General features: G+C 45.4%; 1 protein-coding gene across 3 annotated transcripts in view; it reads right to left on the reverse strand.

The window, feature by feature from the left end:
* The window catches only part of COL22A1 (collagen type XXII alpha 1 chain), a 311922-nt gene that overhangs the window by 104464 nt on the left and 182456 nt on the right, over positions 1 to 25002 (reverse strand). For all 3 annotated transcript variants that reach the window (XM_065586243.1, XM_024102639.3, XM_024102638.3), the window contains 5 exons: positions 24955 to 24990; positions 22587 to 22616; positions 21346 to 21399; positions 20313 to 20366; positions 1725 to 1778 (listed from right to left, as the gene is read on the reverse strand). In XM_065586243.1, the coding sequence (XP_065442315.1) occupies positions 1725 to 1778; positions 20313 to 20366; positions 21346 to 21399; positions 22587 to 22616; positions 24955 to 24990 (228 nt within the window). The remainder of the gene's footprint in view (positions 1 to 1724; positions 1779 to 20312; positions 20367 to 21345; positions 21400 to 22586; positions 22617 to 24954; positions 24991 to 25002) is intronic.

The following is a 25002-nucleotide window of genomic DNA, read 5'->3' on the forward strand; positions in this document are numbered from 1 at the left end:
GGATTAATGTGTTGTTATATTCTCTCCTGGGTACTCAATTGGGGAGTGTGGTCACAAAGGGGTCGAGAGGGTTTGTGACCATCTTCCCTTTCCTTATGGCGAGAAGAGAAGAGATTCTGTAACAGGGCAGTCACCTCCTGAGAGCTCCCTCATGGCCAGCAGGAGCTCTGCAGTACCCTGCCTCAGTCTTCCTCCTCTTCAGGACTCTTTAATAAACTCCACACAGGCTTTCTTGCTGCTAATACCCCTGCCAGGACTGGTTTAATAACATCAATAATTCAAAACAATCCTCAAAGTCCCCAAATGAAATTCATCACTAAAGCTCATATACAGCTCAGGTGAGACCTTTTCTGTCCCAGTCTGCTCTGTATTGAGCACTCAGCACCTAGGCTGGTTTCCCTGGAGTACTCTTCTCCTGTAGAGCCTGGTTCAGGACCTCCCAAAGGAGGTGGCCCCTCCGGTTCCTCCCGCAGACTGATCTCTCTCAGCACTTGTCTAAGGCCTAGGTGTCCTTTAACGAGTCAGCTGACTCCCTTAGTCCCATCTCCTCAAGCTGGGAAGCAGCTAATTAATTAGGGCCTAGGTAGAGTTGGCCCCATCTCCCCTTAAAGGAGCCACTCATCCTGTGACAAATTCCCAAAGAATTTTTCTGTTGCAAGACGGGGTCGGTTGTGAATCACCGCCCCTTTAGATCATCTTGCATTGCTTACAAAAGCCTCTGGAAAGGAAATGAGAGTTGGAGGCACCAAGCGTCAATGTGGTCCCCCTGCAGGGCATATGACACCCCATGTTCGAGCCAACGGGCCAAATTCTGCCTTAATGTACTGCTCATGCAACCCCACTGACCCCTGCAGTGGTCAGAGGCTGGCCCAGTGGCCTTAGAACAATGGGCTATGTGAGTACAGACCCAAGAGTGGGAATCTCCCTTGCTCTGGAGAACACTGAACCGCAAACACATCCTATTAAAGAAAGTTCTTTATCCATCCTCCTCCCCTAAAGGAAAAATGAATCCCAAAGGCCTCCATATACCTATCTCCTAGAACTGGAAGGGATCCTGAAAGGTCATTGAGTCCAGGCCCCTGCCTTCACTAACAGGACCAAGTACTGATTTTTGCCCCAGTTCCCTAAGTGGCCCCCTCAAGAATTGAACTCATAACTCTGGGTTTAGCAGGCCAATGCTCAAGCCACTGAGCTATCCCTCCCCCCTCCATGGGATGTGCCACCTGACCAATAACAAAGCAAGGTTTAAACAGCCCCTTCCCCTGCTGCACTGACAGGGTGTCTTTCTGCAATGATCAATTCACACAGTCAGCAATTAACAGAGATGTTGCCCTAAGTACTGTAAACCGAGAGGATCTCACCCTGGGAATAGTGATGTCAAAGTGATGTCCAGAGAATGCCCTGGTAGATACCCAGTTCAGGTACCTCGTGAGAGACTGTTAAGAATGATTAAAGTGAATGCGAAACACTGGGCCTGGCTCTCCTTACTTAGACTGGTGTAAAAGAGGAATAACTCCATTCATGCTCTGGAGTTAAACCACTGTAAAACTGGTGTAAAGAAAAGGAGAAGCAGTGCCACTCATTGCATGCAGCACTGCTGTCTGCCTGAGGGCTTCTTAGAACAAATGTTATTCAGACAGGGGTGTCCCTTTTTACCAAAACTCTATCACGTCTGGTTTTATTGCTATCGTGTTTCTAAGGAAGAAGGCATAAACGTCACTCACCCGAGGTCCAGGCAAGCCATCGAGTCCCAGGAGACCGACTTCACCCTTCTTGCCCTGTGCAGTCAAGAGAAAATCAGACATTACAAACCAGCAGCAGAGACTGCTTCTCACTTAGTCCAGAATTTCTCTTTGAAACACTCATGGACCAGCAAAGTGCAAATGTTAACCACACGGAACAGTTAGAATTCACAGGCCAGATTCTGCCCAGGGTTTCTGCACACAACTCCCAATGACTCCCCTGAGTCTGTAAAATTCTAAATTGTGCTAATATTGCACTGCCAAATTGAGATCTACTCTGGAAAACAGGACAGCGTCACAACAGAGCTGGAGTACTAGAAAGCCGGTGCTATGGTTGAGGTCTGTCTGTAAACAGATTAAATTCCCTTGAATTAAAATTCAGGCCCATAACGTGAAGATAGGAAAGACTGGTTTATGCTCATGCTCAACCAGTGATCGTTGATGATGCACTGGAGAGGTTTTAGCTGGAGGGCTGTATGTGATGGCCAGTGGTGTTTTGTGATTTTCAACAATTTTCAATAACAATTCCGTTATTTTCAACAATTTTCAATATTTCTACAACCTATCCTGGAAAATGATCCCCCACTCTCACAGGCCTTGGGAGACAGGCCAATCCTCGCTTACAGACAGCCCCCCAACCTGAAGCAAATACTCACCAACAACTACACACCACACCACAGAAACACTAACCCAGGAACCAATCCCTATAACAAACCCCGTTGCCTTCTTTGTCCCCATATCTACTCTAGCGACATCATCATAGGACCCAACACACCAGCCACACCATCAGGGGCTCATTCACCTGCACATCTACTAATGTGGTATATGCCATCATGGGCCAGCAATGCCATGTACATTGGCCAAACCGGACAGTCTCTATGTAAAAGGATAAATGGACACAAATCAGACATCAGGAATGGTAACATACAAAAGCCAATAGGAGAACACTTCAATTTCCTGGGACACTCAATAACAGATTTAAAAGTAGCCATCCTTCAAGAAAAAAACCCTTCAAAAACAGACTTCAAAGAGAAACTGCAGAACTACAATTCATTTGCAAACTTAGCACCATCAATTTGGGCTTGAATAGGGACTGGGAGTGGCTGGCTCATTACAAAAGCAATTTTCCCTCTCTTGGTATTGACACCTCCTCCTCAATTACTGGGAGTGGGCCACATCCACTCTGACTGAATTGGCCCTGTCAACATTGGTTCTCCACTTGTAAGGTAACTCCCTTCTCTTCATGTGCCAATATATATTATTCCTGTATCTGCAATTTTCACTCCATGCATCTGAAGAAGTGGGTTTTTCACCCACGAAAGCTTATGCCCAAATAAATCGGTTAGTCTTTAAGGTGTCACCAGACTCCTCGTTGTTTTCACAGTTAAATAGAAAGCTGACCCGTGAAAGGCTAAGATCTGTTTACACAAACACATTTTATTGATACAGTAGGTTCTAAGCCAAAATTTCGCCTCTTCCCACTGTATTGCATAGAGTTGTGTGCCAGCTGTCTGCTCTCTCATCTTAGAGGCGGTTGCATTTCAGCACCTCTGCAGCTCTGTAATTTGTAAAGAACTTTAAGAGCCTCTGAGATGAAAGGTACTATAGAAAAGTAAAATATACTCTTATTTTCTTGGTACCAAACACCTCACCAGCTTCATAAACCAAAAGAGCCCTCTAGCATGACTGCCTGTTAAAATAAAACAAATTGTTTAACAATAGACTCACATGTTTAATATAATTTTACTGGTCTTTCCTCGTCAGACGTGTGTAACTGTCACAAAGTTGTCTAAACTGCCCCCGCTGGGTTTCCCTGACTGCTGCCTTTAAAATGCTTGTTCTCAATTTTGGCGAACATGCAGGTGAGTGAGTAGGGGAAGGGAATGTTGCTGCGAGAAAACTAAGCTGAAGTTTATACATTTCACCAGCAGAATTGATACTCTCTGCACATCTGTGTTGCTCACACAAACACATGCACACACACAGAGACAGATGTGCTCATCCAGTTATGGATATAGACCTATAAAAGTAAAACACACAAGTCCACATCTGGATTTTTTTCCCTATATAGTCAGTTCCAGGTATCCTAGGAAAGCTGAATTCACCCTTTCCTTTGCTAGTACATGGTGTGCACATAAAAAGTTCACTCCAGTATTAGAGAGCTTACTAGTTCCAGTGCTAGTCCCTATACTTAATAAGAAAGGAGACAGCACTAAACTGGTAACAATTCTAGAACTGGAATTCTAGAACTGGTAACAATTCTAGAATTGCCAAACTCGATGACCCAGAAAAGCAATTTACTGTTTTTTAATGTCTATGCTCCTGTTAATGAAAAAGTTTTGCTTCTGGGAGGAAGCAACAGACACCACAAACTAGTATCATGCAATGGCATCCAATGAGACCCCTAGATTCCCCTATGTGGAGATCTATGGAAACATCTGGATACTCCAGAGACACATAAGGTGTTTCCAGTCAAGGTTGGCCTGGTCCCCAAGAGGCAGATCTGGCCGATCCCTCTGCAGGCCCAGAGGGCCCTCTGCAGAGGAACCCAGGAAGCTCCACCATGGAAGGGAAGCCGGATGCAGGAACTGGAGTGTGCACATGTGAGGGGTGCACCATATACTCATTTTGGAATCCAGCTGTACCAGGTCTCGGGGCACACTGATAAACAATGGAATCTGGTGTGTGGTCCAAAGGGGAGGTGGGTGTGGAGAAAGGATAGCTGAGGGATTGGATTACATTCAGGACATTTGGAGTCTTGTCTCAGCCCTGCCACAAACTTCCTGTGTGACCTCAGGCAAGTCACTTAAAACATTAAGTGCTTCGGTTTCCCATCTGTAAAATGAGGGAAATAATCTTTACATCACAGCACTGTTGTGCATATAAACCCATCAATAGCTGGGAGATGGACAGATGCTATGGCAATGGGGGGGCATAGAAGTTCTCTTTCTATTCTTACAACTCATCCAAAATGTGATTAAATAAATGTCATGTGCTGAGTGGTGTGATTTCTTTTACGGATGTATCCCATGATGATCCCATGCTTTGTGCATGTGACTGTGTTGCAGAGTTTACAGTTGAGAGAGAGATTCAGGTGTTTCCTGGTGTAATAATCTCCTTTGCTTGAGTCAAATTCTGTCCAGGGAGGGACACATGTGGTTCTCAAGGACTTGAATGGCAGGAGAGCAGGTGGAAATGTGCCAGAATGAGAGTTTTCAGGGAAATTTGTCTATATTTTGAATTTTAATAGTGGGGGAACATGAAAAAAAGAGACATTTTTCAGCTTTTTCACCTACTCTATTAATTGAGGTCGGAGAGTCTGAGGGCAGAATCAGGATCTTTGCTTATTTTTCTCTTAATAAAAATAAATACTGTCAAATGACCAAAAATGAAGGAAGGAACTGACAAAGTGATTAGCAGGCCCTGCTATGACAGAAGGCGTTAATGCAGCCAGATGTCCCACACCAGACAAATATGTTATGCTAGCCATTCAAATATGTGTCTTATGTTTTTTCCTCTCATTGTTCCCTGCACTTCCAATATTCCATAATATCATATTCAACCAGCCATTGGCCAGGCCGATTGCTTCTGAACACCTGGAGTTTTAACCTGCAGCAGCCACATCACAAAGAGAATCAACTATTGTAGTCCAAATAGCAATGTTCATTTCGCCATCTGGCAGAAAGGAAGCAAGTATAGAAGGTGCTTATAAAAAAAACCCCAGTAACAAAATATTAATGCAGAAAGACGGGATTAGTGCTTAACAATGGCTCCCAGGCTGGCTCTTCCTTGCCAGACAATGTAAAATTACAGCAGTGTGATTTTCATTTTCAGCAATAATGAAGTACAGTGAATGTGGATGCAATAAGTCTGGTTCCAAATGGATCAAACAAATTGCACAGCCCAGCACAGCAATGAAAGCTTTAAATTACGTGTCACATCGTATGCCTGTCTCCACAATGGATCTGCCAATTTACAGTCAAGGAGTGCTGAGATAAGTACGGCATGTAGCCAGATGCTAGGGAAGTGTACAGGATTATACACAATAGGGATACTTTAGCCAAACAAACTGCTCAACCTCAATTTCCTATGAATATTATCCCGCATTAAAAAATGTGGACTTAACACCTTTGGTCCGGCTCTTGATGTAATTTGGATATTCCCCTGTCTTCACCATCCATCTGGCCAGTTATGTGTTAATTGGGCTAGAGCATTATGGGTGAGTCTAGCTTCCGGAATGCAATCCCATCTGAGATACTAGGTCCACTTTGGTGGCTAGCCCAAGCCACTACCTGTGTCGCCATAGCCACACTGCTATTTTTGACACACTAGCTCAATCAAAGCTAGCCTGTTTTTAATGAAATAAACATTACTGGGAATTGTGTGATTATGGCAGAGTTTAATTTCCCAGATATAGATTGGAGGACAAGTAGTACTAATAATGGTAGGGCCCAGATTTCCCTGGTTGTGGTAGCTGACAGATTTCTTCACCAAACCAACAAGAGGGGATGCCGTTTTAGATTTGGTATTGGTGAGTAGTCAGGACCTCATAGAACTGGTTGTATGGGACAACCTTGGTTCAAGTGATAGTGAGTTAATTCAGTTTAAACTAAATAGAACAATAAACAAAAACAGGTCTGCAACTAGGGTCGTTGATTTCAAAGGGGCAAACTTAAAAAAAAATAAGGGAATTAGTTAGGGAAGTGGACTAGACTGAAGAACTCAAGAAACTGAATGTGGAGGAGAGTTGGAATTACTTTAAGTTAAAGTTGCAAAAACTACCTGAAGCCTGCATCTCAAGCAAAGGGAAAAAAGCTGCTTGTGTTTTGTCAATGGCCTTGACAAAGTTCTTCTTCAGACCCAGCTTGATGTGTAAGGGTGGTAACAAAATCTTCCTTGATTCAACAAGTGGTGGATGCTGAACACTTTTCCTCCCAGGCTCCAATGACTGTCGGAGTGTCCAATCTTTCTTGATGTAGTGGGAATCTCTTGCACGACTATCCCATTCACAGAGAAAACAGCAGTACTTTGTGTATCCAGTCTGCAGACCAAGCAAGAGAGCAACAACCTTCAAATCGCCACAAAGCTGCCACTGATGTTGGTCATAGTTTATGCACCTCAAAAGTTGTTTCATGTTGTCATAGGTTTCCTTCATATGGACTGCATGACCAACTGGAATTGATGGCAAAACATTGCCATTATGCAGTAAAACAGCTTTAAGACTCGTCTTCGATGAATCAATGAACAGTCTCCGCTCATCTGGATCGTGAACGATGTTGAGGGCTGCCATCACACCATCGATGTTGTTGCAGGCTACAAGATCACCTTCCATGAAGAAGAATGGGACAAGATCCTTTTGACAGTCACGGAACATGGAAACCCTAACATCACCTGCCAGGAGATTTCACTGCTGTAGTCTGGAGCCCAACAGCTCTGCCTTACTCTTGGGTAGTTCCAAATCCCTGACAAGGTCATTCAGTTCACCTTGTGTTATGAGGTGTAGTTCAGAGGAGGAGGATGGAAGAAAATGTGGGTCCTGTGACATTGATGGTTCAGGACCAGAAGTTTCATCTTCCTCTTCCTCGTCTGACTCAAGTGAGAATGATTCTGGTGCATCAGAAACCGGCAGTCCTTCTCCATGGGGTACTGGGCATATAGCTGATGGAATGTTTGAATAATGCACAGTCCACTTTTTCTTCTTTGACACACCTTTCCCAACTGGAGGCACCATGCAGAAGTAACAATTGCTGGTATGATCTGTTGGCTCTCTCCAAATCATTGGCACTGCAAAAGGCATAGATTTCCTTTTCCTGTTCAACCACTGGCGAAGATTTGTTGCACAAGTGTTGCAGTATATGTGTGGGGCCCACCTCTTATCCTGATCTCCAATTTTGCAGCCAAAATAAAGGTGATAGGCTTTCTTAACCATAGTGGTTATACTGCGCTTTTGTGATGCAAAAGTCACTTCACCACAAACATAGCAGAAGTTATCTGCCCTGTTCACACAACTATGAGGCATCTCTGCTCACTTTGGCTAAACAGAAATGTGTCCCTTTGCAAAATCAAACACTGACAAATAAGAGAGCACGACACTGTATGATTTCTAGAGCTGATATAGGGCAATTTGTTCAGCAGAGTGATGTAAGCTTCGTTATGATTGCATCATCCATGACTTCTAGGAATAACATGATGCAATGCATGTCATGTATGACGCAATACCAGCTTCAGATTGCATCATTCATTGTTTTGCCTAAAAAGCAAGTACTGTCCAAACCCAGTCATAGATTTATTCTTAGATCCAGTCAAAGATGTATTTTAGTCATTTCTGGTTTAAATTGAGATCCCTTCCCTTTATAACTCACTTATCCTCCGCCATTCCCAAGTCAAGGGTCGTATATACTGACCCAATAGCATATCTTGAAAACTAGAGCCAATCAACAATTTTAAGCATCATTTTCATTCTCAGTGACCCAGAATTAGTAAAGTTTGACTACATTTATTTCAGAAGCATTTTGGCTGTAGAGCAGTGTTATTACTCAAAGTTCTGTATTAATTTGCCTATTAAGGAATCTATTTGTCAAAAACATTTCCTGAATCTTTTTTTGTTGTTGTCTGTATTGTTACAAACATACTTGCTGACAGATATTTTGAAATAAATTACCAAAATAATTGAAATGGGCATGGTTACATTGTGTTATTTTGACAAAGAAAATATGCAGAATTTTAAAATATTGTGTGCAAAATTTTTGTTTTTTTGTGCAGAATTTTTAATTTTTTGGCACAGAATTCCCCGAGGAGTAAGTAACTCAGCCAGAGGTTAGGGGTCTATTACAAGATGAGTAGGCAAGGTTCCGTGGCCTGCAATGTGCAGGAAGTCAGACTAGATGATCATGATGGTGCCTTCTGGTCTTAAAGACTTAGGCTTGGTCTACACTACCCGCCTGATTCGGCGGGTAGAGATCGATCCCAGAAGCGCTCCCCCGTTGACTGCAGAACTCCTGCTGGCCGAGAGGAGGAAGCGCTGTCAACGGCGGAGCTTGCCTGCGCCGCGTGGACCCACAGTAAGTAAACTTAATTCGATCTAGGAAACGTCGACTTCAGCTACGCTATTCTCGTAGCTGAAGTTGCGTTTCCTAGATCGATCCCCCGCCCCAGTGTGGACCAAGCCTAAGAGTCTATGTGTATACCTACCCAATCTGGGAATTACCCCCACCCAGCTGCAGTACAGATATCGCCTATAGGTGAAATTCACCACTGCGCTTTGGGCCAGCACAAACCCAGTGCCCCACTTAAGTCTCACTTAAACCCTCAGATAAGGCTTTAGGGTTGCACAGACCTTGTGCTGGTCTTCTGCAGAGAGGTGGATCTGAGAGCTTTAAAGGCTGCTGAGCACGTTGCCTAGGAACCCACTCCTCTGCAGACAAAATGACTCAGGAAGCCTCCATTGAAGTGCTACAGCGCCACTCCTCCCCAAGCCCGGCTCAGGGCGTGGGTGGGGAATAAGTAGAAGCTTGCCTTGCAATTATAAATATATAGGAGATGTTCTATATCCATACAGATGATAGGGTAGGCTAATTTGTGGCTGCTACCAGTGGTGCGAAAGGAGCCTGTCCTTCCCTCATGTACTTTGTGCCTTTCAAAATGAGACCTCCCTTAAAGCAACATATAATTATAGAGGCAGAAAGGCAGGGAGACCAGTTTCCCTCATTGCGGGGGAAAGGTTTGGCCATTCACAGTTTAGTCAAAATCAAACAACAACAGAGCAATGTAACAACCCGGCTGGAAAGCAATGAAGACACTCACCAGGAGAAATTATACCTATGAGAGGAAAGCTCAGCGAAATGTCACATCGCCTATTAATACAGAAGACATAACCACCAATTATGCTCTGTTCAGAGCAAGATTCAGCTAAGTGTAGATCAGCGTGTATCCTTTGACTACGTAAGAGGGTATGTTATTTGCCTTGATCAGCAACTTGAAATAATGGCACAGTTAAAAATATGTGTTTTATTGAGAATGAATATATTTACCTTGCTGGCAATTACAGTTTTGCTCTTGGTTTAATCTAGATGCTCAATCACATTATTGCTCTTTTTGTTCGTTTGCCTACATTTCTATTCCTGTGCTGTTTGTTTCACTTGCCTTGGCAAGGAGGGAGACTGTCGTTTGCATGGTCCACGCGCCCACACAGAGCACACGGTAGTCAAGTAAGGAACGAGGATTAGGGAAGCATGGGGGAATTTGGGGCTATGGATTAGTAGGGGGGGAGAATTCTAACAGATATCGTAGCACAAGGCTATTTTCCAACTCACCGTACAACAAAGCTTAAGCCTTAGGACACGTGGTTAATTCCAAATAGCCAGATTCACTTTTAGAGTAGCCATTGTCTTAAACCAGAGACGGGTTTGGCCCCAGGGATATATGTAGCACTCATATATTAAGATATATATGGTACCAGAAATGTGGACTGTTTTTTGGGCAAAGAACTGGATGGAATGCCATTGCTATATTTTCCTATGGCCTGTACTTTTAAGGTTTGGAACGGGCCACAGCTCACGGGAGCAGGGTAAAGTCAAAATAGAGTCTAGTGCTTTTAGGAGACGCTCCAGAAGTGGGGCTTTTGTTTGATTCTGACAAAACTTTTGATAAAATGCTCCAGTTTAAAACAGCGGCCTGATCTGAGTGTAACATACAATACAGTGGGGATCAGCCAGTTTGTGGAGCCGCTGACGGGGACTCTGGGACAGAGATGAATGAGGGTTTCTGGCCACTGGGAAGCACAACAGCTTGGGACTGGGTCTTTCCAAATGTGCTGCTGCCTGACCCTAAGTTGTTGTTCAAACCCCCTTGCTCCCGTGGTCTGCCTTCCTGACAAGACCCATCTCTTTCTGCTGCTAGTTACAGATTACTCCCTCCAGCTGGAACCAGCAGGGTTGACGTGGTTCACATCAGGAGGACTGTTCAGAGAAACGGGTAGTCAACTGATGCAGTCCACCCATTTTAAGCTATGATCAGGAGGAATGGGGACAAGGTGGGCATTAGGGAGTTGTGAAGATTCTCCTCTGGTGCAAAAGGGAAGAACTGATAAGGGGAAGGGAAAGGAGAGTCTGGTTCCAGCCACACACACACCCCCACCCCCCGCATTTAAAATACTGAGCTGAGAATACAGCTGTCCTCAGCACTCTAAGGGTTAAAGCCTGAGAGACTCATCTGACCCATGTCAGTTCAACATGTGGATGAACATCGTGTTAATTATTGGATTAGCTCAATGGTCTGGGTCGAAATCCAAGCTTGCTTTTACCAGCTGTGCTGGAGGAAGTCTAATGCACTAAACCTGATACTGAAAGTTAGGGTTCAACAAAAACAGCATTACTATAGTCTGAAGCAAAATCACCAGGGAAAAGCTGCCATTAGAGAAGTCCACCCATAGTGTATGCACAGTTCCTCCTGCTGCTTTCTCTTCCTCTCAACACTCAGGGGATTGGCCCTCACAACTCAGGGTACCTCTGGGCAATGGTATGTTACAACACAACAAAAGCAAGGTGTGCAGCGTATCATGTCCCAGATCAGGTTTCCACCTCTAGGCATGCTAGCTAGAACACAACTCTAAACTTCTGCAGCTCTTTGTTGTGTTCAGAATATGCTCCTAGCTCAACGGGCCCTGATTCCCATTGGGGTCTGTGGGCTATACTGTAATGTAACTATTAAATGACAATTATTGTATGCCGTGTTGCTGTAGTCAGTCCCAGGATACTAGAGAGACACGGTGGGTGAGGGAATATCTTTTTTTAGACCAACTTCTGTTGGTGAGAGAGACACGATTTTGAGTTTACACAGAGCTCTTCTTCAAGCCTGAGGAAGGTACTGAGACCTGAAGAAGAGCTCTATGTAGCTTGAAAGCTTGTCTCTCTCATCAACAGAAGTTGGTCCAATAAAAGACCAACTTTCTAACAATAGTTATTGTTTTATATTAGACCTACTACAACTCACAGCATCACAATCCATTTGTAAAGAACCACAGAGGGTATACAGAACTCTTCATGTTGCTGTGACTCCTGAGATGAAGATCCAACAGAGGTGGGCATGTGTAAAACCCATTGGAACAAGGCAGCTAAATTAAGGTTACAGAGGATGTCACATAGAATCCATAAGAACATGTTACATGTCTGAAACATGACACAATCCAATCCCGAGCTTCGCAATTTATAGCAAAATAATTCTGTAGTAACATTCTTATCAATAATCTCTATTCAGACAAGGAATTCACCAACTTTGTGTGTATGGCTCTTCTGATAGGTTATCTTCTGCATGAAGCAACATGAGCAAGGAAAATAATGACATTATTAGCAGCAGTAGTAGTGGGGATATTTTGCTGTTAAACAAAAAGCCTTCACAACAAACAAGATCATTATGCATAAAAAGGGGAAAGTTACTGTCTAAAATGTATCCCCATGAGTCATCAATAAATCCTGATCACGAACCTGTTCCATAGGTTTGAGTAGTCAGGAGCTTAGTTAAACTCTTGACAGTATTCCTGCATTTCAGGTGCTCAAATGCACTTGCTCTCCTTTGACTTTCCTTTACATTCTCACAGTGTCTAAGAGCACTGGCTTCTGGAAGTCGCTGATCATGATATCCTATGCAGTGGTTCTCAAACTGTGAGTCGGGACACCAAAGTGGGTCAGGACTCCATTTTAATTGAGGCATTAGACTTGCTGGGGCCTGAGGGCTTCAGCCCGGGGTGACGGGGTTCAGGTTACAGGCCTCCTGCCTGGGGCTGAAGTCCTTGGGCTTCAGCTTTGGCCCACCTGAACGGGGTGGTGGGACTTGTGCTTTGTCTTTGTCCCCCTCCCTACCCAGGGCAGCGGGGCTCGGGTGGGCTCAGGCATTGGTCCCCCCGCTTAGGTCGTGTAGTAATTTTTGTTGTCAGAAGGGGGTTGCAGTACAATGAAGTTTGAGACCCCTGTTCTAATATATTCTTGAGCTGCTCATTAACACCCTTCGGGATTGCTCCAAGTGCTGCAATAATCATTGGGATAGTCTTTATTCTAGCTTTCCATAATCAATCCACTTTGTGGCTGACTTCTTCATACTTTGACATCTTCTCTTCTTGCTAGTATGGCAATATCAACCCAAATGATCTTATTTGTCTTCCTTTCTACAAGAACTACGTCTGGCCTGCTTGCCTGCACCATTCTGTCTGTGATAACTGCCAGATCCCATGAAAGCTTAGCCTCTTCCTTCTCTAGAGTGCCTTCAATTCAGTGATCATATTACCTCAAGCTTTCTTTAAATTCATATTTGCCAGACACTCCAATGCAGACACTGGGAGACCTCACTGTATTCTTATTAGTAATATTGTATTCCGTAGTGTCTAGGAACCCCACTCATGGACCCAGACATTAGTTTTAAAAGTACCATTCTAAAGAAACAAAACTATTTCCTTGTTGTTTATGACTTATGCTTAATTGCTCCATTCTTTTCCACTGGCCCTGACAAAGTCTTGAGAATGTGAGGTTGAAAAACTGAACTAAAATATAGTAGATCACACTGAACATGCATGTCGGAAGCTGTCCTCTCATTTCTAAATGGGATTTACTGTCTCAAGGTTAATTAAATTCACCTCTTGGTTTCCTATTGCAATTTCAACAAGGTAAGTGGAGTTACATTGATCTCTGTGAGAAGAGAATTTGACCCTTGGATTCCAGATACTGATAAATAATCCTCAAAACCTTATGTGCTAAGGTCTGATTATTACCCAAAGGTCTGCATGCTTTTCTGAAGTGCATCCAGACTGTCTGCACTTTCTGAGTCTGGGATATTTAGCAAGGACAGACCTGTCCTATTTCTAACTTATCCAAATATTTCAGCACCTTCAAGATGGAGCTCCAGCAATGGGCAAAGGGAAGGCGGCTTTTATCTTTCCAAACGGTTTCTCTCATATTAAATTCCACAACCCAAATTAAAAAAAACTAAAGTAAATTCAAACTCTCATAAATGCATGTATTCTAGGACAATTGCCATGAGATCTACAGTTCAAAGATGAGGGACAGATGAGAATGGAAAACTTTCACTGTTCCCACTGTGCAGTCTGGTTATGAGGATGTCAGTGTAGAAACCTAGACCTTGACTGCCTGTAACACAGAGATAGTCGGAAATTCCTGGCTGATGAATCAAACACAACAGTATTGCTTGGTCTAGGTTTCAATTATTATTTACTAGCCCCAAGAGTAGATCAAAGCATTCACTGATGAGAGGCTTTAGATTAGTATTTCAGCAGATACGGGAGGAGATCCTGTGCAATTTCCATACGCCATTAAAAGATCCTTCACTACCTGTGACTAAAGACGGTTGTCAGACAAGTCCTTGTAAATGCTGATCTGCCAGATTAGCTAATACTCTCGCCAGCTCCACTGTGGGGCTGCTAAGGCCCCACCACTGGGCAACAAGGTTAGTGAAATCCCTAAATAGATGCCCAGTAAAGGGCCCTGGTGCTCATCCCCTGGCTCCGTGCTGGTCCTTACTATGATGTAAGTTAAGCCACAGCAAACCACCCTGCTTTGAAAAGCCAAGGTTCTCCAACTTCAGGATTTAAGAGGCAACATTCATGAAGGTGAATGACAGAAAAACTATTAGTCCTTAAACAGGCTCACTGTTTGTGGATCACTGGTGTTAACTGAACAAGTCTGAAATACCCGTTTCTGGCGGGGAGCTTGTTCGTTGATCTGTAGTTCATGTTTGCTCTACAGACAAATGGAAGACACTATGTCTGCCTCCCGTACCTCATAATCTAGGGATGCATTACTACAAACCCTTCCTCATGTGAGTAATCCTAACTCCCTCATGTAAAGATTTGCAGCCTCAGGCCCTATGTTAAGAAATTACAATCAAGGTCCTCTCTTCTCTATAACAAGGCAAATGATGTCTGTGTAACTAATGGTCCATAACTTTTAATCAGACCTATAACCAGTGGAAGGAGGTATACTAAATTACTAGTTCTGCTATATCAATAAGAGCAGCAACCTCAGATCTGCAGCTCTTTCTAGTTCCTTTTTATTCCCAGTCCCTATGAAATATATGACACCATGTCATAGAATCATAGAATATCAGGGTTGGAAGGGACCTCAGAAGGCCATCTAGTCCAACCCTCTGCTCAAAGCAGGACCAACACCAACTAAATCATCCCAGCCAGGGCTTTGTCAAGCTGGGCCTTAAAAACATCTACGGATGGAGATTCCACCACCTCTCTAGGTAACTCATTCCAGTGCTTCACCACCGTCCTAGTGAAATAGTTTTTCCTAATATCCAACCTAGACGTCCCCCTCTGCAACTTGAGACCATTGTTCCTTGTTCTGTCATCTGCCACCACTGAGAACAGCCTAGTTCCATCCTCTTTGGAACCCCGCTTCAGGTAGTTGAAGGCTGCTATCAAATCCCCCCTCACTCTTCTCTTCTACAGACTAAATAAGCCCGGTTTCCTCAGCCTCTCCTCATAAATCATGTGTCCCAGACCCCTAATCATCCCTGCTCCCAAGAGCTTACCATCTAAATAGACAAGACAGACAAAAGGTAGGAGGTGAAGCCGAGGCACACAGAGGTAAAGGGACTTGCCCAAGGTCACACCACAGTGGCAGAGCCAGGAATAGATTCCTGATTCCCACTCCAGTGTCCTATTCAGCAGATCACACTGCTTCTACGGAGCCAGCTTGTTTGTGTGCATAGGCAGAAGGGAGGAGAACTTGTGCCACTACAGGTCTGGCTGCTAGCTTAGAAGTAGCTCAAACCCCTCGTGGATCACAGTGGCGGTGTGACAGTGGCCTCTCTGCTAGTCTACTACAGCTTCCACGTCTGCTGGATGTCACTACAGACCCCCATGTTCAGGGTTCTGCACACCTCAGATAGTCACACGCTCTCTTGGATGGCAATTTTTTCAATTAAAAAATTCTATCCAGCTAAATGTCTTAGCGACTGATCAAACTCCCTCCCCTAAGATGTTTCATAGCAAGGCACAACAAAGCAGTTAGGGAAACATTCAAACACAGTATGCGTTCAATGACAGCTCTCCTGAATTGGTCATTAGCCTAAGCATTTTATGTTGCGCTACAAACCCTGACAGATCATAGTCTTTTACTCAACGGATGCTGTCTATTAATCGGATTAGAGAAGCAGTGTTTCCAAGCAGGCTTTAAAATCAGGGACAATGTGGAACATCTTGTCTCATCAACAAAGCACAAGACAGTTAGTTGCTAAAGAGATAACGGGAGGTTCTGTTTTCTAAGCACCGGAGGAAATGGGAGCTAAAGCAAGGGCCCTTTTCCATTAAGGAATTAACCTGTTCCAGCGTATGTGCTATCATTTCCATGGGACGACTCTTCAGTCAAGCTTACGTCGTTCGATTCTGTGAGACGTTATTCAGCGGAAGGCGTGCAGCAAAGCCTGCTGCAGAGAGATGTTCTCTCCCCTGTATCTTTTTTCTTAGATCATAGGTAGCTTTCATGTGAGTTCTTTAAACAGCTTTGCTGCTGACTCCGGTGACAGATGTCTAGGCAAAATGAACCTCCAGTGCTGTCCTCGTGTATGAATGCATCACTAACTCACTATGATTGCAGTGCAAGCAGTGGTCACCAACCGGCCAATCGCGATCGACTGGTCGATCCTAGAGGCTCTCCCAGTCGATCGCGATCTCTGGCGGCAGCACAGTGTGGCTGCCTATGGCTACCCTGCCCCCACACTGCTTCCGGAAGCGGCCACTGCAGCCCCGTGGCTCCTGGGGTGGGCAGGGGCAGGAATCTCCCTCTGCGCGCGCTGCTCCTGCCTGCAAGCACCGCCCCTGCAGCTCCCATTGGCCAGGAGAGCTGCGGGGGTGGTTCTTGCAGAGAGGGGCAGCGCACGGAGCCACGTGCCCCCCGCCCTCCCCACCCAAGGGGTGGCAGGGGCGCACTGGCCCATTCCGGGAGCAGTGTGGGGGCAGGGTAGGCAGGGAGCCTGCCTTAGCCTTGCTGCGCCCGCCGCTGACCAGGAGCCACTGGAGGTAAGTGCTGCCCAGCGGGGGCTGCACCTGAAGCCCCACCCTGAGCCCCCTCCCAGAGCCAGCACCCCGTACCCCCTTCTTCACCCCAACCCCCCTCCTGAACCCCAACCCCCAGCCCAGAGCCCCCTTCCAGAGCCAGCACCCCATACGCCCTTCTGCACCCCGACCCCTCCTCCTGCATGCCAAGCCCCACCCTGAGCCCCCTTCCAGAGCCAGCACTCCATACGCCCTTCTGCACCCCAACCCCTAGCCCTGAGCCCCCTCCCAGAGCCAGAACCCCATTCCCCCTCCCACACCCCAACCCCCAGCCCTGAGCCCTCTTCCAGAGCCAGAACCCCATGCCCCCTCCCGCACCCCAACCCCTTGAACTAGACCTGACCCCCCTCCCAGATCCAGCACCCCAAACCCCCTCCTGCACCCCAACACTCTGCCGAAGCCCGGATCCCCCTTCTGCACCCAAGCTCCCTCCCAGAGCCAGCACCCTGCACTCCCTCCTACACCCCAACACTGTGCCCCATCCCAGAGCCCCCTACTGCACCCAAACTCTCTTCTAGAGCTTGCACCCTTCACCCCCTTCCGAACCCCAACCCCTGCCCCAGCCTTGTGAAAGCGAGTGCGGGTGGTGGAGAGCGAGCGACGGAGAGAGAGGGGGATGGAGTTAGCGCGGCAGGGCTTTGGGGAAGGGGTGTGGCCTCGAGGAAGGGGCGGGGTAGATCCTGAGTTGCCCTTAGATTCAAAAAGTGATCTTGGGCGTAAAAAGGTTGGAGACCACTGCAGTGCAAGGTTGGCTAATCAAACAGTACAGCAGCAGCACGGAGACAGCAGTCTGAAAAGACGCTCCTCACATCACTGGGCTAAAACAAGGGGAGGTGAGTTCAAAGTTTCCGTGTGATATGATCAACCATAGCCGCTCCGATGTCACGTTTAAACAGTGCATAAATAATTCAAGCCAGGGCTCTGGGTCACCGCAATCGTGAAGAGAACACTACACCAAGAGGAATCTCACTAAACACTTTGGGAAGCCTCTGGGAAATGATGAGCTAGCACTTTGCGAGCATTTTATTTTAACGTAGACCAACAGGAAATAAAGACTTAAACACAGGGGACTAACTATCCAAAGCAGATTTGATTAATTTAGCATTACTCCACCAAAATGACTTCTGCGTTGATGACATTTCTTGGAAGATTCGATTTACATACATAGGTGTAGCTCTTTCTACTCTCTAACCAGGGGCACTATTCTGTTGAAATCAATGGGATCAAGCCTGGATTCCATTCTTGAAAGTTCTGATGTTACACACACACACACACCCCACCCTGTGAATACACACCGTGTACCTAGATCCTCCCATGGAAGTCAATGTACACAACTAAACACCAGGTTTGTTTAGAAGAGCAATAGGTCTGAATATTCAATGTGACTTGTGCTCCTATGTCACTTCCAAACAAAGTCACAAACCCTACATGGAAATATCTATTTGATCCTAAAGTTTCCACTGGACTATTAAATTCCTGGATACATTTCTATTGGCCTCAGTTTTCGGAAAGCTTGTTATTACAAAACCTCCCTGCATTGGCTATCTTTGACCCAACAGCATCCCTTCAAAAGGCACATGCTGGTGAGAAATAAAGTCTGAGTTATTTTAACCACTGTGAACTCTGGACATACATTAAATTATCTGGAGTGCAAATGCATATGGTTATTTCCGGCACACTGCTATGTGCCAGAAATCCACCTTTCTGCAGCCACTCCCTCACTGCCTTTGCTCTCATGCCCTACCCGGCCTATGGTGGCAAATACGTGGTTACCGTTTTTTGATCTGTAGGTCAACTCAAGGTTCCTCCACCATTCTGTGCCTGTTGGACTGAATGGCACCTTTGAGGGCAGTGGAGAGCTGTTCCACTTGGGGGAAGTGACCATTCTGAATGCCCCTTGGAGCCCCCAGCATGTCCTCTGCCTTGCCCCCTTCATGGGATCTTCTCCTTTGCATGTTGTCCCACTCCACAAGCTAGTGCAGAAAGGCCGTGCAATTCTAACAGTCCCTCGCTGTTAGATAAACCCACTCAGATTTTCAGAGTGTTGAGTTATCAATGTGAACACAGTTATTACTGAGTTGTAGATCACTGAGAATCTGATTCTCCCACTCTTTCTCCCACTGAGTACTTGCATTGAGTCCAAAGGCACTAGGGGTGGGAGTTAGCAGCACTCAGCGTGAGTGAGGGCGGCAGACGCAGACACAAAGCGAGCGGGTGCGTGAGAGAAGGATGGATGCATGAGAACAAAAACCTGCAAATTTGTTTTGTAACTGCAGCTTAAGTCACTGGCAACCTGAAAATAATGATCAGCCATGTGCATGAGCCAACAAAGGGCAAGTATCTTGGAAATTTGTAATATTATGTCAACCCTCCTTCTTTCTCCAAAATCTGGGGTGTTATTTGCACATTCTGGACAGTCTTTAATAGCACTGTGTCTCAGACCTTGTCTACTACAGGGTACTAAAATTGTACCTTTTAACGAGACCAATGCAGATTAATTGGCACTCCCCCAGTGTCAGCGAAGTTTTACTGGTATAGAGGAGCCTTCTACCTCTATAGCTATTGGGAAATAAGCTATACCGGTTGTAGATGGAAGAGAGTCTGAGACATAAGCCCTTGTATCAGAGGCCTGGTATGAGGCAGGACCTGCTCATAGAATGTGGCAAGAACAGGGCTGATATTGCAGAAATACACATTCCTAAGTGCTAGTCACAAAGTGCTCACGCAACCACATCCCGATATCAAGTGGTATCTGAACATCCCGATATCAAGGATGGTACAGAAACATTCCCCAAGGATAACAGGAACACGCTGAGTCCTCCTGAAAGATAAGCTCAGGATGACAGTACGTAATAGAGATATTTTGACAGAACCAACATGTACAAGATGATGGGTGATAACTAGCCACATCAGGGGGGGCAGTAACTAACTATGTCAGTGGCAGTACTAACTTGCTTGTATCGGGGTATAAAGATTTATCTCAGAGGGAGTGTCTTTGGCCAGCCTAGGGAGCAGTGGAAAGTCCCGCCACTGACTCAGCTGTGTCCATTGTCATGAGCATGCATGTTTTAGTAGCCTCATAAAGTCCTGCCCAGGTGCTATTGCCGCGCTTCGTCGACAATAAACCTGGCTGGGAGCCTTTGCTACAAACCGAGTCTGTGGATTTATTGGGCTGTTTAATTGAGGTCTGCTATCACTGAATGAACACACACCCCGCCAACATCTAACCACATTGGTGACCCCGACCGCTGATCTGGTAAGTAAGCGAGCTGTCCTCTGTAGGAATCGCAATCTAACGTGACACCTTTATACTGATATAACTGCAACCACACTAGGGGCTGTAGCAATTTAACTATTTTGATAGGGAAATTACATCCTTCACTGAAATAGCTAAATCAGCACAAAGCCCGTGTAAACTAGAGCAGGTGTCCAGGCCCTATCAAAACAAAGTGGCCACCCTGCTGAACATCTGAGACAGTTATGAAATAAAAACATCAACTCACCCTTTGACCTTGTAAACCAGGAACTCCGGCCTTGCCTTCCAAACCGGCTGGACCCTTTCAAAGAGAAACCGTTTACAGAGAATGTACTACTAAGACAAAACACTAATGAGTGTAGGCAATTTCACTCAGTTCTGCGCTATTGCTGCGAAGCATCGGTATCCGGATGCCTTTTATCTGATAAGCACGTTATCTCGTGAACGCTCAGGATGATAGAACAGCATAGAGAAGGTGAGTCAATGTGCTGATTAAATAAGGGGAGCCCATAATCATACTTGGGTATATATTTTAAATCAGCTTTGCCTCGCTTACTTAGCAATACATCTTCATAATGTCGACAACTTTCCAAAGCATGATACAAAAGTCACTGCAAGACAGGACAGTTTGCAGCTTACGGAGTGGGAACAAACAAACTGTGTGAAAATGAAGTAACAATCATGGTGTGATAAGTGCTGGCTTCTAGAACTAGATCATAAGATATAGCTAAGGAAAAGAGGCTAGTTAAGCCAAATGGAGAGAATGTTCAGATGTCTAGATTTTATTGGAAAATACTCCCCCTGCCCTTCCCAATATATATATTAATCATTTGTAATGGAGGTTTTTCTGGCGATTTCGCTTCCTTCTGTAGCAAACTTAATCTGAGGTTCATGACATTGTTGTCTAGGAGTTAACACAAGTTTCCTGTTTGAAAATCATCCCGAGAGGTGCTGAATGCCAACAGCTTCCCAGGAAATCAACAGATGTTGAGAGCAGTCAGCACCTTGCAAGATGGGGCCCCATGGGTGGCACTCACCCCGTGCAGAAGGCCAGCCCAAGTCGTATGCACCACCCTCAGGGATTAAGTGGTACGTGGCTTTGAGTGGTTCCTCCACAAAGGGTGAATTCCTCTTGCCAATGCAGAAGATCTAAGGACGCGTACACCACTTAAGCTCTTCATACAAGGCCTGAGTAGCACATAGGGGTTTGGGTGGGTCCCCTGTGCTAGAGTGAATTTCGGCCTATATGAACCAATATTACAGTAAAAGAAACTACTTACCGGTGCCCCTGGAACTCCAGGTGGGCCTTGTGGTCCTCGTGGGCCTGGGGCCCCCTATGAAAATAAATAAAGAACCCAACGTCAGTGTTCAAGTAACTGATTTCCTCTTTGAGATAATGAATCCAAGGGCAGCTGCTGATACATTTGCCACGTCTCTTTGAGCAGGCCTTCTGTATGCGTGGGGTGTGAAATTCACCCAGGGCACAAGGATCATATGCAGAATTTGAACCTCCCTTCCTTCCTAACAGGAGATGCAATGCAAAGGCCCTGTGCCCCAGTTAACACCTATGCAAAAGGCCAGCACAAAGCTTATGTACGTACCATAATTTCCACTTGAGTCCTATATTGAAGGTATAAGTGGGCTGTAAGTGGTGCATGGAGTTTGTGCTGGCCCTCTGCATGGGGGGTGAATTGGGGCACAGGACCTTACTGACCCTCTGCCTCCAGGAGAGTTTTTCTCTTAGGCCCCAGTTCATTCATGAGCCAGTGCAGAGCCCAGTTGGTATTTCCCTCAATTCTGGGGCTGGTTCAGCCCCTAGTGTCAGTTAGGGCTTCTCTAACCTGTGCTGAGCTGCCCAAGGCAATGGGGGAACGTTTACACCACAGGACCATCCTGGCCACATTCCCAGTCTCTCCAGGACACTCCATGCAATAGGACTCTTAGAAGGGAGTGGGGGGTTGTGTCAGAGTCAGCTCTCATAGAGGGCCTCCTGCACCAGGGGTATTCTTCTGGGCCTTGTGTGGCCCCTTTGCAATAGCGCAGCCATGAATTGGGCCCTTAGAGTATAAAATACATATTTAAAAAGCAAATTGCAATAAGAGGCACAAACAAATGGCTTCCTGTCAGTGTCTGTGTGTCCATGTTCAGTGGCACTATCCAGATAAAAATCAAACCACGTTTAAAATCCCTATTCACACCTTTTATTGTATAAAAAGCAGACAGAAGTTTTACAGAGTAACTGACTCTTCACCATTTGCCCTGTTTATGGTCTCTGTTAGACTCAGCTGGCGTCATGAGAGTAGCCTGGCCAGCTTCACTTGCTGGTTCTCAGGCATTGGCAAATAAGATTTCTTTTCCATATCATGAAAATATTTCTAGTCGTATTAGACTTTGCAACATGCTTTGAAAACAAAAACTGATCTGGGCAGCTGAGTTACCTTCAAGTGTCCCTTCAAGTGTTAAAAAAAAAAAGACTCTTATTCTTACATTTAGTACAATAGAGCTATTGAACGGTTCTTACTTGCTCTCCTTTCAGACCTTCCCTTTGTACCTGAAATTAAGATGCCAGAGATGTAAAACGGAGCGCACAGGAGGAAGACACATCTAGAAAGCTTCAGGCACACAGTAGTTCTCTATTTTGTACTTCTAACCGTACTAGCTGTCCCCTCCCCCATGATGCCTGCTAACCTTCACTGCTTACTTTAACTCTGTTTCAGCACAGCCTCCCTTCCTCACACATCCTTGAACTATGCTGTGCTGTCTATGTAGATAGCTTGTCCTGGCAATGACCTTGACCTCTTGGTTCTCTATGCCGTGGTTAGCATCTTTGAGTTGCTATGCAATAACAAGATCAATAATACTCGTGTTATCTTCATAAATGAGATTGTAAACTCCTTGGATCTTGTCTTATTTTCTACCTGTAAAGCACCATAAACACCAGTGGTACTATATAAACAATGGGCCAAATTCAAGGATGGCGTGTAAGTTAGATCCCTTTATACTAACTTAGGCCCCGATCCTGAACACACATAATCATGTGCTTAATTTGAAGCACACAAGTTGTCCCACTGAAGTCACTGGGAGACTTACCACCACGATTCAAATTAACCATGTGCATGTTTGCATGATGGGGCCTTAGATTCCCTTACGCTAAAGCAGGTTCCCTTTCACTCTGTCAAACTCCGATAGAGCCATTTACACCCATCCCATCCACGTTCAAGGAAGTTTAAGTTGGTGTAACCTACATGCTGAAGACTGGAAGAAGGTGTAAGTTCAAGTGGTCCTCACATCTTCAGACACCTTCCTCCAGCTCCTCCGTTACCCTTCATCTCTGAATTTGGCCAACTATGTCTGGCTTTATCTGCAGTCTCCAACAGCGAGGTTAGGCTTCTGCGGTAACAACATGATGCTATTGGATGGAATGTTGCACAAAGAACCTAGAGACCTTTGGGTGTCCACGTGCATGTACGCTGCAAGTGACTTTACATGGCATCATTGGCCTAGGCTCCTTTTGAGAGGATGTGTGCATAATTCTAAATAAATAAATACATCCCTGTGAAATTGTCAATGACAGTTCTTTGTCCTTTCACCCTGTTTTCCTCCTGCCTTGCATACTTTTCTGCTTCAGGACAAGAAACCATTCACTCTCCACTGCTAATTCCCTTAGGTCTACAGCCCCACATATTAATGCTCAAAAATTCCTTCCTCACACACCTCTCACTCTGCCTCCACAGCTACTGCCATTTCTCTAATATGTCTCATCGAAGTCTTGGGTTAGTTCCCAACCTCTTACCCAAATAGTCTTCTTCAAAGCTTTCAGTCTGGCTTCCACTCCTTTCACAATAATGCAGTTGCCTATTACCTCTATGCATTAGGCTCGTTGGTCTTCTCTTGTCTGTCTCTAGCTCCCAGTCCTTCCTCGTCACAGGGCCATATTGCTGTTGCTGACCATGACTTCTTTCTAATCCTAGCCCATGCCATCAGGAGTCCTGTGCATCTCACTCCCCTATGCTCTGATTCTACTTATTTAATTGCTCCTCTTTTGTGCGATTGGCAATGGATAGTCTCCAATCACTAGACCTCTTGGCTATGGGGTCCTGGCAGAGCTCAGTCCTTGACCCTTTCTCTTCTCTGTGATGTCCCCTGTGGCAATCTCTTTGCTGAATTCAACTGTAGATGACACCTCTATGTGGCCAATATTAAACCCAGATTCCCCCATCAGTGACACCAGAGCAAATGAAAAACGACTCCATTGAAGTCACTGGAGTTTCACGGGTGTAAATTTGGTGTGAGAGGAAAATCAAAACCTCTATCCTCTTCACTGCAGCTACCCTTTCCTTGCAGTCTTCAGCTCCTACCTCCACCGTGACTTCTTTCACACAGCGGATCCCCTGCTAGATGGTAAGAAGAGCAGCGCCCATCCCAAGTCTGCCTTCTCCAGCTCCTCTCTCAAATCTCACACTGGGCCCCCGATGTCAGAGACTGAGCTGTTCCACTTGACCCTGAACTGTCGTCTGCCTTCTAATCTCCCAGGCCCATCTTCTTCCCTAAAAGACCAACTCCATTAGATGCTATCTTGGCCACTCCTCTGAAAATTGTTTATTACTGCCAGGCCTCCATGACTCCTGGGTATTTCACTTCTCTCCTTTATGGTCTCCTCAAATCCTGCCTCTTCATAATGCAGTTAATCTCCTTACTGGGATCCTAGAAGCCACAAACTCCTGCTCTCAGGAATCTTCACTGGCTTAAGCTTCCTGATCATTTGAAAATCCCACACAAAATCCATCCCTAAGTTTACAAAATCCTCACAGCCCACCCATGCCTTCCTCACTTTTGTTTCTCATGCATTATAGTTCATCGCTCATGTTAATGCTAAAGCCGCTTCTTACTGCAGAGCCTGGTAATCCGGGAAGCCCAGCTTCACCCTGCGTGGAAAG

The sequence above is a fragment of the Chrysemys picta genome, chromosome 2, assembly GCF_011386835.1.
Source record: "Chrysemys picta bellii isolate R12L10 chromosome 2, ASM1138683v2, whole genome shotgun sequence".
Lineage (NCBI taxonomy): Eukaryota > Metazoa > Chordata > Testudines > Emydidae > Chrysemys > Chrysemys picta.